Here is a 16,245-nt window from a genome sequence, read left to right as displayed (position 1 = left end):
TGTTATGTTTCCAACTACATGATTCATATGACAGCCCAACCTCATCTCCCTGAGTATGCATTTCATACTAAGGAAAGGTAAGATGGAGAGTTGGAAGTCAGGGTAGGGTAGAGATAAGCTACTGCCCATTAAGGGGTAAATAAAAGCTTAATGTCTTTGATATAAACTTATGTGTTTATCACCTGTTTTATGTGTTAAACATTCCTCATTCAAAATGGAAGCTAAAAAAAAAAATCAATACTCTTAGGCTACTCTGAGACATCATATTGTCCAACACTAGGGATGTACTAGTTCTACTGAGCTTTGCCTTGCTTTCTTCTGGCTATGGCCTTCTGAGGAAGGGCAGTGATGAACTGCAGTGTGTTCAGAAAAAGAAACTAAGATGGTCAAAGTTTTCATGAGCATGTCCATGAGTCTTGGTGGGTGGACTTGGTTTTGTGGGCTCTGAAGAAATGAAGACTTTAAGGGAGAGATACACAATACTGTCTTCAAGTATCTGAAGAGCTGTCATGTGAAAGGGACTAAACTAGACCAAGGATTCTTAAATCTGGTATCTGTTAACTTAAAAAAAAAGTTTCAAAACTGCATTTAACAAATTTGGTATTTTTTAATGCATTTAAAAACATTCTGCAAAGGGGTCTCTAGGCTTTTATCAGATTACCAAGGGGATTTAGGATACAAAAAAGTTTCAAACACACATGCACACAACTATTTAGGCTAAAACCTATGGCTAAACTTTGAAAAAAAATGTTTTACCATTTAAAAACTTTACAAAGTATTTTATATAGATTAATTTATTCCATCCTCCAAAGATAGGTAATACAAATGCTAGAGATCTGTATTCTTTCGAATAAAGCAAATCACAATATAGCTATATTCTCTAATCCTTGAGCTTTTTCCCCATGCCTTCCTCTATATAAATGGGTAGGGATAAATAATTCAACACACTAGGAAGCTTTCTTCTATATCTACATCAACTCTTGAAATGTTGTGGCTATCTATCCATAGATTATCTCTTGTTCTTGCTTATAACTTGCCTACCTTCTTTTGCAATTGAAAATCAATCAGAAAACATCCTTTATGCCAAGTTTTGGGATTTTTTTGTGTATAAGAATTACATATGCATGCACATATAAATACACATGCATAGTTCTTTAAGCTCTTCATTATTAAAAGGGTAATACTGTATTTAAAAGAAAATTTGTACTTCTAGGACATAGATTGCTTTAGTACTTTTTTTTAAATGTTTAAAAAAAATTAATTCCAAACTGTCGCCCTCCCTTCTTTTTCTCTCCTCTCTTTCAGGTGGTAAGCAATCTTAGATAGACTTTACATGTTATGCCAGGTTACTTAATAAAATTATAGGAAGAAATAGAGTAAAAAACTATAATTGTAGTTGACCCTCAACGTACTACTTTAGATTTAAGACAATCTAACAAAACACAAACAAGAAATTAGGTATCTTCAGATAAACTTTAGAAAAATTAGAAATTATAGATTTCTAATGATTATTGAATAAGAACAGAAAGGATCAACATAGTTCTCAGCAATCTATGTGTCAATTTTACAAAGATTGGCTTTATACTGAAATCAAAAACCTCACCAAAAAGCAAAAAAAGTAGTACTGAATCCATCATTTACTGACAATGCAATAAAAATTATATTCAATAAAGGGCCTTTGATAAAAAAATATCAAGTTAATTGCATACCAAATAACTTAATACTAATAAAACTAGAGTGTGAAAGAAAAAAATTATAGAAACAATAAAAATTTTCAAATAAAATGGCAATAAGACAACATATAAATGTTTATAAGGATGCAGATTTTTAAACATTTTAATCAACAAAAGGAAAATAAATCAATGAGTTTGGGCATGCAACTATGAGAATTAAAATAATATATCAAAACCCTCAAAAATAAACAATATAACAGAATTTCTGAAAATTTTCAAAGGAGAGATTCAAAAAAATGAATAAGCCTAGAAGCTAGTTTTTTTTTTAAACTGAATAAAAAGTAAATGATTTTTAAAAAGGAAAATAAAAAATAAAAATGGAAAATTCACAACAATTGAAGAATTATCAGGAGCAATTTTGTCCATAATATGCCAACAAAACTTAGAATTAATGAATACTTACAAACACACAAAATAGTAGATTAACAAGACAATAAACTTAAAATTCATTATCCAAAAAAGAAATTTAAGATCAGATGAACTCCCCAAAGCAAAAGTTCCCAGACAGATGTATTTATAAATAAGTTTTAACGAACATCCAATAAACAAGTAATTTCAATATTGTACTTTTTGCAAAAGAAAAAAAAAAGACCTTATAACAACTTCTTTTATATGATACTAACATGGCTTTTATACCTAAATATGTGGGGAAAAAAAAACACAGAAAAATAGAACTACAGACCAAAATACTTAATGAACATTAATGATAAAAACTCAATATAAAATATTAGCAAATAGGCTACAACAAGACAGTATAAAGATTAAGCACTATATCCAGTTTGAATTTATACCAGAAATATAGAATTGTCGATTCAATGTAAGAAACATCATAAATATAAATCACACTAATAACATTAATAATAAAAACTATATGATTATGTGAAGATATGCTGAAAAGACTTGAAAAAATACAACACATGTTTATAGTAGGAGCATCTAAAAAGTTAGAAATAAATTTTCCTTAACATAGCAAATAGTATTTATCTAAACCAAGAATAAATATTAAATATAAGGAAAGGTGCCTATCCAAATTAGCCCAGGGAAAAGCAAGAATGTCCATTATAATAATTACTATTTAACACAGTTCCAGAAATGTCAGTTAATTTATAACTAGCAACAAGAAAGAGAAATTGAGGGAACAAAACATAGGCAAAGAAATACTATTTATTTTTGCAGATAACAATTTATTATCTAAGAACCCCAGGGCAAACTAAAAATTATTTGAAACAAATTCAAAGTTGTAGAATATATATAATCCACAAAGTTAAAAGCAAAGTGTCAGAATATAATAATAAATCCACATAAATCATCAGTTTTATTGTTCCTTGCCAACAAAACCATGCAGAAACAAAAAAGAGAGAAATCTGAATTAAAATAAAATCTAAACTATTTCAGTCTATCTGTGAAGACACAACTAAATCCAACAGAAAGAGACAGATCTAAATAATTGGAGAAAACGTAGGATGAGCTGATATATAATAAAAATAACAATACTACTTTCAACTAATAAACTTATTCAGTACTACTCAAAACTATCAAAGGATTATTTTATAGAGCTAAGAAAAATAACAAGTCATCTGGAAGAGCAAAGTGTTAATAATATCAAGGAAAATTATTAAAAATGTGAGAACAGGCCCAAGCAGCTCCCAGTAGTTTCCAATCTACATTACAAATGATAATATAACACACAGTAATCATTAAAACAATTGAATACTAGTTAAAAAATAATGTGGAACACCTTAGTTACACATCATAGAACAAATGAACACAGGAGCACAGTGTTCAATAAATCTCAAAAATCCTAGCTCCTTGGGATAAGGACTTACTATTTGGCATAAGTGCTAAAAAATCTAGAAAGCAGTCTGGCAAATATTAAGTACAGATAAACATCTTACATCACAGATCAAGATAGCAGTCTAAATGGATACATGCCTAAATACATAAAAGGTGACAACAAAAGCAAAACGAAGAGCAAGGAAGAAATTCTTATCTATATTTAGGAGATATGATCAAAGAGCATAAAATGGACAATCATATCAAAATTCCTTGTCTCTAAAAGACAATACTACCATCTCTCAGGCTTGTTGTGAGGATAAAATGTGATATTTGTAAACATTCTGCAAACCTTCAAGTGCTACATAAACACTAGTTATTATTATAACTAAGAAGTTTTTTGCACAAACAAAACCAAGTTAAAGTTGGAAACAAAACAGGTAACTGGGGAAAAAGCAAGTTTCTCTCATAAAGTAATCACATTCAAGACATTTAAGGGACCAATTCAAATTGATATGAATGTCATTCCCCAGTAGGTACATGGTCAAAGAAACAAATACAAGTTATCAATATGAAAAAATGTTCAAAATCTCTAATAATTAGAAAAAGGCAAATTAAGGCAATTTTGAGGTTCTACCTCACACCTCTAGGTATGGCAAAGATGACAAAAGTAGAAAAAGGCAGATATTAGAGGGGCTATAGGAAAAGAGTTTAGCTTAGTTTAGCTCTTCTGGAAAACAATTTGTAAAGATTGCCCAAAAAGTTACTAAATTGTGAATGCAGTTTGACTCAGCTTTTATTAATTATTAGATATATACCCTTAAAAAGATCAAAAGTACAGGGGAAAGACATATCAAAAGTATTTGTAGCATCTCTTTTTATGCTGGCAAAAAAAACAAACAAACTTGAAAACTAAGAGGATGCCTATCTATTTGGGACTGGCTAAAAATTTTATAGTATTTAAATGTAAAATAATATAGTGCCATAAGAAATGATGAAATGGTCAGTTTTAGAGTAAACTAGGAAGCCCTCTATAAATTGATCTATAGCAGCGGTTCTCAACCTCTCAATTTGTAGCAATGAGAATACATAACGCATATCAGGTATTTACATTCCGAATCATAACTGTAGCAAAATGACAGTTTTGAAGTAGCCACCAAAATAATTTTTTGGTTTGGGGTCACCGCAACATGAGGAACTATATCGCGGGGTCACGGCATTAGAAAGGCTGAGAACCACTGATCTATAGAGATGTGAGCAGAAGCAGGAAAACAACTTATATACAATGATGGCAACATTATATTAAAAAAAAAACTTTGAAAGCATTTGTCTGATCTATGCAATAACAAATTACTATACCAGAGAACTAAAGATAAAGCAATCAGGTGATGGACTTATAATGAAGGAGATACTCATTTCTGGAACATGGCCAAAGAGAAAATTGTTTATAGCCTGACTATGCATATTCATTATGAGGGTTTTATTTGACTTTTATTATTGTTGCTCAACTGAGATGAAGGAGAAATGGGAAGTTAAATTAAATATTAAAAAAATTTTAATACTAAAAATTATTTAGCTTATTGCCTAGCACAAAAACTTTTAGAATCATTCTTGAATGGGTATTAAAAAAAAAAAGCCAGACCCACAGTTTGGACACCCTTGATCTGGATTGATTCTTGCCTGAATTCCACTGAGCTTGAAGTGATCTCTTTCATAGGACTTAGCAATCCTCTTATATATAATCATTTAAATTACATTTTTCCCCCTACTAAGTTATAAGGTCCTTGAGGCAGGAGACCGTATTTTGCTTATCTACTTTCCCCAAGCATCTATCCCAATGAAAGAAATATAGTAGTAACTTAAGTGTCTGGGAAATTAACCCTAAAATGCTACACGCTTTTTCACTGTAATTTATTCTCCCCCTGTTCTAACTTGTTCTGAAGATCATGCCACAACTGCTCCTTGCCTTATCAGTTTTTAAATGGTTTTTTAATTAAAATGAATTTAGAGCAAACTGTTTTATATTATCTTTAAGGCTTAATGTTTCTAAATCACTTCAAAGTTAGAAAAATAAACAACTGTTTAGTGTAGCTGCTCACAAGCAAATCAAGAGAATTCTTCTTTCCATAAAGCTGTATTCTAGTGGCTTTATAATTTTCTTGATCTAAAATTGTAAATGTATAAAGCATGAAAACCAACATTCCAATTTAACATGGTCCTTTATATTTGATTTCTCAAATCAAAACATACCCCAAATAATTACAACTTCTTTACCTCTTTACTACTTATTTTTCAGATGTTTACCTGTTTTTTTATCCTTTTTATTCATAACAAGTTGATGAAGACGTTCCTTTAGCTTGTTATATTCACGTTCTTTTCTCTTCATATCATGATTATACTGAGTTGCCCGACTCGAAATGATATTCTGTAATTTTTGTACCTTAAAAAAAGGCATTTGCTTTTAAATATGTGTCCCTTTAAAACAATGTATGCATTTGTATCATAACTTCAAAAAGTGAATAAGGAAATAGCCTTTCTCCCTTGGATATTCTGGATGAGGTCCATCCCATTCATCCCACCAAATCTATATTAACTGGAAAGAGGTCATATCTGAAGAATTAAAAAATTATTCTTAATTCAAGAAGTAATTCAGACATCTACTGTGTACAAAACACTACCAGTAATCAAGGTTTTAAGTAAGTCTTACTTTCTTCCATCAACTGAAATAATGCCTTGTTATGGCATAGAGATGATTGCTTGACTCTCAAAGGCTCCTCATGATTATTTGAAGGGTTTCAAACAAGTGCAAAGACTCTTATGTCTGTTGGCCAATAATAGCCTAGCTGAGTTCAAAGAACTCAAAGTAAGTGGTAGAGCAGAGCATCACTAGGTGAGGAGCTTTTTTTTCCCAAAGGAACTCACCAAACCACTACTAAACAGTGGAGAGAAGTAATCTGCATATACAATCTGGATGAATCACAAATCTTGGAAATTTATTTATTTATTCAAAAACTTTGAAAAAAATGATAGTTTTAATTACCAACTCAGAACTAAATCCTTCTTGCTATGCAATCCCTTTTATGCACATGCATAAAGGTCATAGTTTTCCGTAAGACCTTCCACAATTAATCCCCTAACTTTCCCATTCAATTCTAAAGCACAGCTCACAAATTACTAATGTAAATCCAGTGCCTATATGAGAAAAAAAATCCAGAACTCTTACTCAATATTAGTATTACTCAATATTAGTATTTGTATATCCTATGACAATGTTTACTACAATCACTCTCAAAATGAGATCATGTTGGGTGCTACTATAATCTTCAAGCCAAAGTGCTGTCCAGAGTTCTATAAAAAACTATCTAATCCAAAGGACTACATGGTTTTCAGTTAGTTGCCACCTATTTATTAGATATACAGTAATTGAGGTAAAAATCATTCCAAAAATGTTTTTAAATCATTCTCAAACTAGTAATTAACTATAGTTAATATGCTTTTTGCACATTCTGGATTTATAGACATTCTGGATTTCCAAATTCTCATATGGTAAAGGTTGTTTGCAGGGTAAATAAGACAATGGCTTTCTTAAATCAAATAGTTGAGATCTAGTAAATAAGTTGAGATCTAATGTCTAATTCTATGAATTCAAGTTTCAGATCCATAGGTCTAGCTATAGCATTTTAACTGGTGCCAAAAATGATATTTGTGATATAATATTTGATATTTTTGTGCTAATTCTTATCATCCTAAAAATTACTAATGCATGACAATGTTGAGATGTCATTAAGTGAAAAAAGAATGTGGGATAGGAGATGGAAATATATGGTGGATATTAGAGGCTTAATTCTAAATGAAAATAAATCATAACAGCAGAGCAGTTAGCTAGGAGATGGGAAGTAAATTAGTTATTGACAAGCATACCAGAAGGGACGGTAAATCAGAACTTGAAATTTTACTGAATAAGCTGCAACACAGCATACCAACTGACAATGGAGGACATAAGATTTGCTCTTTCCTACTTTAAGAAAAGAATGGATACAAAATCCATATATACCTTTTACTACCAAAAAAAATTCACTAAGACTTGATCAATTATAGCTATGACTCACCTCATCCTTCTCATTTTTAAGTAACTGGTGCAAATTTCTGTTCTTGCCTTGTAGCTGTCTGTCTCTCTCCTGAAGCCCAATCATTTCCCTCCTAGATGTTTCTAGTTGTTCCTAAAACACCATATTCAGCCTTGAGTAAAGTTCACACAGAATTCAAACCTAATTTACTTTTAAGAGTCTAAAGAAGTTATAGATACACTGATATTTTTGTCATTCTAAAATAAAAGATATTGTCTACTTTCAAACAAACTTTTTTTAAAATGAAGACTGGCTATAAAAAGACAACTATGTTTAAATAGCAGAATTTGCATAGACAAAAGAGTGTCATTTCCTGTGAATTAAGCACTTTCAAAGGTGATACATTCCAGTAATACTGCCATTATTCAAATTGTTTTTGTGACTCCTGGAATAAGCTTAAAAGATTATGCCACAGTCTTTTGAATAGCCTCAGAAAAGACAAATCTTTACTGTTTCGGGATTAATTTGGTTTTGGAAAAAGGGAAAAATTAGTCAGTCAAATTTAATGAAGATAGTCAATAATATGTTTTTGAATCAAAATTAGATATGACTACAAAGTAATTTAACTGATTTTCTTACACGGCTTATTAACTCTAAAGACAATTTCACAAAGAGGAATTACAAAAATGTTTTATAAAAATGTAAAAGTCCAAAGTGCCTATCTATGAAGGGAACAATATGCATTAGGGTGCACAAATTTTGGTGATTGTGGGGATTTTTGAAATAAACTTTACAGTCATATCTTATATGCTCACTTGATTAAGAACCCTTTGAAATGTTCAAATTTTTCCAATCCTGGAGAGAAATAACTATTATTGTTTCTCCTGTATTTCCTGGGCCCAAATTATTAAGGAAGTAGATTAGCTATAGATCACAGTAGTTACTGTTCCAATCCAACTCTAGAAAATGGAGGACTATAACTCGGTTCCATTTTGCAGTTCTGAGCTCTTCCAAATAAATTTAAGTCCTATGAAGTGTGACTCATAATTAACTACCATAGATCCTCTAGAACAAGAGAACCAGCCCAGGTCCTGAATGGACCTTTTTAAAAGCCCCTGAATAGTCCGTCAGTCCTTCCAGGTTTGCAACTTTGGCAGTCCTATAGGTAGGTGATAAACAATATGCTAACTAGAGCACTGAACAAGACTTTGAGCTAATCTCAATTGGTCTGCAGGATGTTAAAGAGTGAGGAAACATTCTTAAAACAAAAATGAACAACAAAAAAGAAAACTTTTGCTGTTAATCAGCTGGACTCCAGTGAAAATAGTTTTAAAAAGCGACTGATATTATTTTCCAATATTAGGCTATAAAGTGGCTAAACAGGCAGCAGGTGTTAGGAGCTGAGCAAGAAGCAGCCTCTAAAATCCAAAAGGAATCCAAGAGGTCACAGGAGGGACAGGCCACCAACCTAATGTATATAATACACCTTTTCCTGCCAAGGCATATAAATGGGTGTGGTGGTGGTGGTGGTGATGTTTAAGAGAAGCAGGGAACAAACTGATCTAAATAATGAGGAAGTTCTTGTACAGCTAAGAGAGACAGACAGAAAGATGTTCAGGGGCCTTTTTAAACAAGGAAGATGATGTGATCATAAACCTATATGAAGTAAGATTCAGTCTGAGTATTGCAATTCTTATTATATATTACATACCTACAAAGAAACAAAGAAAATACATGACATCCACATCGTACATTTAATTTGAAAGATATTTTTTCTTAATGAAGTAGACTAACCAGCAAAAAAAGAAAAGTTATTGCAATGTAACATCAGGGAAAAAAATTTATTCTCTTAAAAGAAACAAATAATCCTAACACCTTGCTTAGTCTTATTTGGAAGCCCAGGAGACTTCTGAAAAGAATAGCTCATCATCTATGATGACTTTAAATCCTGGTCCACTATTATATTGCATATTGGCTCCTTTAGTACAAGCGTCTTTCAGATAGGAATATCTTTCTCAGGGTTTTTGCTCTAGCTTAATAGGACTTTTTTCATTAGTGTCCTCTCCTGTTAGGAAACAAATTCTTTATAATCATAAATTTCATCATTATTATTCCTTAACTGTATCTGCTATATCCAGATGGCCACAAACAGTTCATAAAGTAAACATCTTAATTATAAATATTAAGATGTAGAAATTACTGCCTTCTTGCATTAAGTGCTTGCATTATCACACACAACAATAGTAAGATAATTATCACTAAAGTTTATTTAACATGTTTGGCAAATAAAACAACTGAAAATGTCTAGCATCAATTTACATAACATAATTTGAATGCAAATTGAATATAATTCTACCTTCAGCTTGGAATAGCAGTTCTGTAGATGGTCCATATCACTTCCCAGTTTCAAATTCTGCGATTCCACATTTTCCTGAGCTAGGAGGTTCTTTCGATGAAGTACAAGTAGTTCATGGATACAATTTAAAACTGCAACTATATTTAAGTCTCTTTTAACCTCTTTACCTTTGGACTCTTCATATAATGAAGGAAAACCTAAAGTAGTCAGCTCCTGGTAGGAGAAAAATATTTTTTTTTCTAATAGCATTTGATGAACAACTTAAGATGTAGATGACTTTCAAAACTATCCCCAGAACACTTAAAATATCATAACATAGTCATCCTTAGTAAAAAAAATTTGCTCTCAGAGCTTTTAGACACTATGGCTGAATAAACTGATTTTTCATTATTTTATTTTTTAAAAATTACCTGATCAAGATAGGATATACTCTGGTCAACATTCTCTTCTGTGCAGAAAGCCCTGAAAAAATTGTGCACATTCTTTGCCAAAGGTAGTGAAGCACACAGAATTTGCTGTGAGTATAAACTTGAAGGAGACATATTGGCTTCTGAGGTAAACTGAGAAATATTTTTGCTTTCTGAAAGTCAAGAAAAAAATAGTTAATATAAATTATTTAGAATGCATAGTACCCCCAAAGCACTCTAATTAGGTTACATGGATTTTTAAAGAGTATTTTAAAATAAGAACAGGGATTTAAAAAAATATTTTATTTTCCCAATTACATGTACAATTTCCAACATACATTTCCCAAAATTATAAGATCCAAATTATCTCCCTCCTCCCAGAGATGGTAAATAATTTGATCTGGCTGATTTATCATGCAAAACATATTTTCATATTGGTCACTGTTGTAAGAGAATACTCATAAAACCAAAACCTCAAAATAAAAATATAAACTGAAGTGAAAAACAGTATGTATGCTTTGATCTGCATTGCAACTCCAATGATTTTATGAACAAGGATTTTTGATTTTTTAAAAATGCAATTATGTTTGTTCTCATGGGGCCAATGCACAGAATAGTTTAGAAATCATTTTCTCTTCTTCCATCCCAACCACCATAAAATTAGAGTATAAGGCTTTAATTTTCATCCTGACACTTCTTTCCCATCAATTTGGGCCTTCTGAATGACATACAAAAATCTATTCAACCCACACCATGCTCGGTTTTTTTTTTTAAACTGTCAGATAATCAATAAGCATTTTTATTAAACAACCATATGTGAGTCCCTGCCCTCAAGAAGCTCATAATCTAAAATAACATGTAAATAACTAAATATATTTAAGATATAAACAGAGTACAAGAAAGGTAATCTTGGGGGACAAGGCAAAAGCAACTGACAGAAGGTAAGGATTTTTTAAAAAAGACCCACTGAATACATACTGTGTAACCATCACTAAGTCACTTAATTTTTTGAGCCTCAGTTTTCTCATCTAGAAAATGGAGACAATGATGTCCCCGGTCCCTACCTCCTCATGCTCTTGTTAGAATACACACACACTCATCTCTATATAAAAACGTCTATGTGTGTTTACAGACTTTCAAGAAGCCATGATGAGTGCTGTGCTACTACATGTTCACTCTGAGCAAAATAGCATCTTATTAACAGGGCTTTCTGCCAATGCAGCAGATCAGAGGCTGCCTCAATCCGGCTGAAGACCTCATGGCAGAGCCTCTACCCCTTCTGATAAATTCAGAACAATGGAGAGAAGAGACCCCGGGCCCTGAAGGACCACCCCAATCCCCTTCTCTCCCTGCCAAATCTGTGAGGACCTGGACAGGCATCTCAAGGAAGCAGATTCCATCAGCATCAAAATTGAGTTTCTAAACTTACTCATTAGGAACCAGCTGAATCTCTTAACTAAATTCAGACCAAAAGAACCGAAGATCCACTTAGGCAGTTATAAGTCAAAATCAATGAACTGTAAATAAGATCAATTTAAAAAATAACAGAATCCATTTAATCTTCTCAGAGCTAAACAAAGTGGGTAAGGCCAGGCTCAGTGACATGATCGCTCCAGGAGGAGCAGGCACAAGGGCCCACATAGGGACACAGAGTGAGCCTCAGCCCTTAGCCAGGAGAAAGTCTCCTCTTTGTCAGAGAAAGGAGAAGATGGAGGAGGAAATGGAAAAGCCTAAGATGAAGAGATGGGAAAATAAGAAGCCAATACTAAATGGCTTCTGTTATCAGGTTTTTAGCCTGATGAGAGGGCAGGCACCAGGTGCATCTATCGATGAGGAAGGATTAAAGGGGCCGCCCCATCACAGCCAAGGCCAACATGAGGTGGTAGAGCACGGTTTTCTTAAATGTAATTTTATTATATGCATTTTTAACTAGTAAATACTTAAGGTTTTTTCTCCCTCCCATGTTCCATATTTAAGCAAAGCAGATTCCAGCAATGGGCATAACCGAAACTGTATGTCACATTCACCCTCCTGGTTAACAGGTGACTCTACGGCCAAGTTTTCAACAAGCTAGCTATTTAAAATCCAAATAAGAATTTAAGTTCATTCAAGTTACCACAATTTTTTTTTCAAAACTAGGATTACCTGATGAAGGGATTGGCACTGTAATAGTCCTCCAATCTCCCATAGCAACCAAGACAGCCAGGAGACCTGAGTGACTGGCTCAGCAATGAAGCATTCAGCCCAACTGCTCTCAGTCGTCTATGTAGGCATCATCTACAAACACAAAGAACATTTGGGAACACCCAGAGTAACTAATGTAGTCATAAGATTAAGGGAAATGTAGGAAAACCTCAATATCTAACCGTGGGATTAAACTGATGGGGGTGGGAGGGATGGACAGATATCAGATATTTAGAATAAGAAAAGGAAAAGAAACCAATATCCACTGTAGAATCCCTCTCTGATGAGACTCCCATCTCAAGACAACAGGGCGCTAGTTAGCTGGCAGAATAGATAAGAGCACTGAGCCTGTAGTCAGGAAGACCTAAGAGTTCATCAAATCTAGCCTCAGACACTTATTAGATGATGACCCTGGGCAAATCACTTGACCATCTGCCTCAATTTCCTCATTGTAAAATGGGGATAAAAACTTGCAGTATAATGTTGTTTCAAAGATAATTGTAAAGATAATTGTAAAGCTCTTAGCACAACACCGGGCACCTAGTAAGCACTATATAAACATTAGCTATTATTACTATTATTATTAAAAAGCACTTAGGCACAATCTCTGGCACATAATAGCTGCTCTATTAAATGTTTATTCCCTTCCCATAATGGCATTATAGGTGTTGCATGCTATAGCGCTTGGAACTCACTTAAGGTGTTTTTAATAAATGCCTTCATTCATTAAAACAAAACATATATACTATGAAGGCTATGATGCAGCCTATAGAATGAACCTCTACCTATGATGAAGCAAGGTTCTTTGTAATGGAATTTTACTTTTTTATTTCTTCTTAGATGTAAACTTATGGTCCCCAGAAGTTTAAAAACAACAATGACCAGAAAGTCTATTCTTTGGACAAATGAAATCCATTTTTTGTAACCCAAAAGTTATTTTTTTAAATGATGCATACTAAATTAAAAAAAAAACTTTCAACTTTTCTAATTATTTAAGCCATGGTTTCTACAACAATATTAAAAAATACAGTGGCCTAAATGATGATCCTACTTGTAATAATGTAAGAATGAATATCAGCAAATTAGATCCATTTAAACAAGCATTCTTTAAAACTATATCAAATAAAATTGTATATCAAACTCCTACTTACTTTATAAAATGGGAAAAGACATGTATAAAATGTAATAATGATAAAATTTAAATTTTTCAGTTAAGGTGACATCGTCACAGATGTATATGTGTGTATATATACACACACACATATATATGCAAAAGACCCACTTCTCTCTTTATATATAACAAAAGAATACATATGGAACAGGAATAAAAGGCAAGTCAACAAAATGCTTCTTGTATTTGTCTCCAAAGATCATGAAGAAGACCTAAGAAGGCAAAACCAGCCTCTGTTTATTCCCATTCTCTGAACACAACTCTGGATTTATGATGGATGAAGATCAAGGTTCTCCCCATAAAAGACGGTATCCTACTAAAAAGCAGGTGTTTTCATTTTTAGTCCAATTCTTAAAAAGTTTCAAATTATCCCACAATCCAAAAGTTGATCATTCCTCTCCTACTGGCCATCTATCCTCATCATTTTTACTACCTCTATGTCCAGGTACTGTTTTTACACAAATGGGAAGCAAGTAATGATCTACTTTATCTGAGGTCAGGGAAGAAAAAGCACAGTACTCACTACGCAAATATCACACCAAGTCAAAATAATTGTGCTTTTCTTATTCTAGTCATCAAAAAATGTATATACACTAAAATGAGAAAACTTTTACATATTACCTCCTAATATCTTGGTGACAAGGAAATTTAATAATTTTAAGATGAAAAAACAAATTCAATTCCTGTTTCTCTAGCTCTAACTTTAAATTTACTGTTTAGAATCAGCAAATAAAATTGGACCTATCTTTAAAAAAAATAAGGAAAATACGCAGAGTAAATAGCAATATATTTCATTGCATTTTTATCTTAAACAAAGGTATGTGCTATAGCCCCACCAAGACTGCTCTGGAATTTAGTGCAGTCCCATTACCTAATTTCTAGAATTTAAGTCATCCAATTTAACACCAATCCTTTGACACCTATCCAATACGATACACATTAGTTTTATTGAGTATTTCCCACTCTAGGAGCCAAGGAAAGGAGTGCAAAGACTACTCGGTAGAATAACCAATTAGAATCATGGAGTTAGGTGACAGAGCTGTCAAGTAAATTTTTGTCTGTGGTTTCCAAGAACAAAAGACCAAGACTCATAAGAGGACACTCAAAACAAGGGCCTAAAACACAACAAAAGGCTGATATATTCTTCCTAGTCTTCAGGGGATAAAACATGGCATGAAATGGGAAGAAATATAGGTTTTCATCTTCAGGTCCTCAATCATTTTATTTTTAACAACAATCTATAATTAAACACCCCCCTTTCCCCCCCCCCCCCCCCCGACCAATGGTCCACTGTAGAACATATGCCTCGGAGTAAATGAGCTGCTCTACTTGGAGCCACAAACTATTAGATTTTCCAGTTGTTTTTTATATTTTTAAAGAAATTAAGTTTTGCTAATATTTAATCTACAGTTTATACTGACACCACCCTCCATGAGATTCTATGTCAAATGGTCATAGCATATACTCCCAGTAAGGGATCTTGCGGAATGAATGGGAGTTCCACAACTGAGGGGTTGATGGAGGAATCCTTTATCCATTCAATCACCTTCAGTATACTGAGAAATATCACAGTTTATGTTTCTCGTTACATGGATGTACAGATACTATCTATGTGAACTAAATAAACCCCCTTAAATGAACAACTTAAAAGGAAACCACAGAATGAAGACAGGATTAATAATTCAAGCACAAGAAGGAATGCCAAAGCTAACACTTCGCACTCTTTATATAAGAGCCCTATTGAGCATATTAAAATGTAAAAATTACAATCTAATCAAATCTGACAAGAACTTAGCTTCCAAAATTCAAAATTATCGACATTTCATCCTAAGAGTATGGTATCCTGAGACATTTGCTAGTGACAATATGAAATTATTTCAATTAGCAAGATATTCAGAAACTAAGTTTTTTTTTCCCCTAAAAACTATGCAAATATGTGGCCTATCAAATTTTTCATAAGCTACAGTAAAATCAGAAATAGAATTATCAAATCTGATTGAAAATATGCCTAATGAGGAGTTTTGGGGGTGGGGGGGGCCTTGAACCCATTTGTTAAAAATATAAAAATCCAACAACTTCCAACTAGTTTGTAAAAGTACAACTGATTCACACTAGGAAAGATGTAAATTTGCTGCCAAATTTCAACAAATATTTTTGTATATTTAGTGAATGAGTATCATGAATTAGTAAAATGAAGTGTATGTACTAATTTATTAGGATCTATACTGAAGCTATATTTTTCTAGCTATAATTATCATTAAAACTAAGTATTTAAGGGGGCAGCTGGATAGCTCAGTGGATTAAGAGCCAGGCCTAGAGATGGTCCTAGGTTCAAATCTGGCCTCAGACACTTCCCAGCTGTGTGACCCTGGGCAAGTCATTTAACCCCCATTGCCTAGCCCTTACCACTCTTCTCTGCCTTGGAGCGAATACACAGTATTGATTCCAAGATGGAAGGTAAGGGTTTAAAAAAAGAAAAAAGAATAAAATCAACTTAGAACCAAAGTGTTTAACCAAGATTTTCAAAAATAAAAAAGCATATTCAATCAATAGT

At 32.8% G+C, this 16,245-nt stretch overlaps 1 protein-coding gene across 13 annotated transcripts in view; it reads right to left on the bottom strand.

The window, feature by feature from the left end:
• SSX2IP (SSX family member 2 interacting protein) overlaps positions 1-16,245 on the bottom strand; it is a 60,844-nt gene that overhangs the window by 19,638 nt on the left and 24,961 nt on the right. For 9 of the 13 annotated variants that reach the window (XR_008916080.1, XM_056815410.1, XM_056815407.1 and 6 more), the window contains 5 exons: positions 12,482-12,613; positions 10,340-10,509; positions 9,930-10,142; positions 7,616-7,726; positions 5,811-5,946 (listed from right to left, as the gene is read on the bottom strand). Coding sequence is in view for 12 of the 13 variants with exons in the window: in XM_056815410.1 (XP_056671388.1) it covers positions 5,811-5,946; positions 7,616-7,726; positions 9,930-10,142; positions 10,340-10,509; positions 12,482-12,524 (673 nt within the window). In the remaining variant the exon portion in view is untranslated. The remainder of the gene's footprint in view (positions 1-5,810; positions 5,947-7,615; positions 7,727-9,929; positions 10,143-10,339; positions 10,510-12,481; positions 12,614-16,245) is intronic. The other 4 variants (XM_056815413.1, XM_056815412.1, XM_056815414.1 and 1 more) reach the window with 2 other exon arrangements.

Source organism: Monodelphis domestica, chromosome 2, assembly GCF_027887165.1.
Source record: "Monodelphis domestica isolate mMonDom1 chromosome 2, mMonDom1.pri, whole genome shotgun sequence".
NCBI classification, from domain to species: domain Eukaryota; kingdom Metazoa; phylum Chordata; class Mammalia; order Didelphimorphia; family Didelphidae; genus Monodelphis; species Monodelphis domestica.
This window is presented reverse-complemented; position numbering and strand designations above follow the sequence as displayed.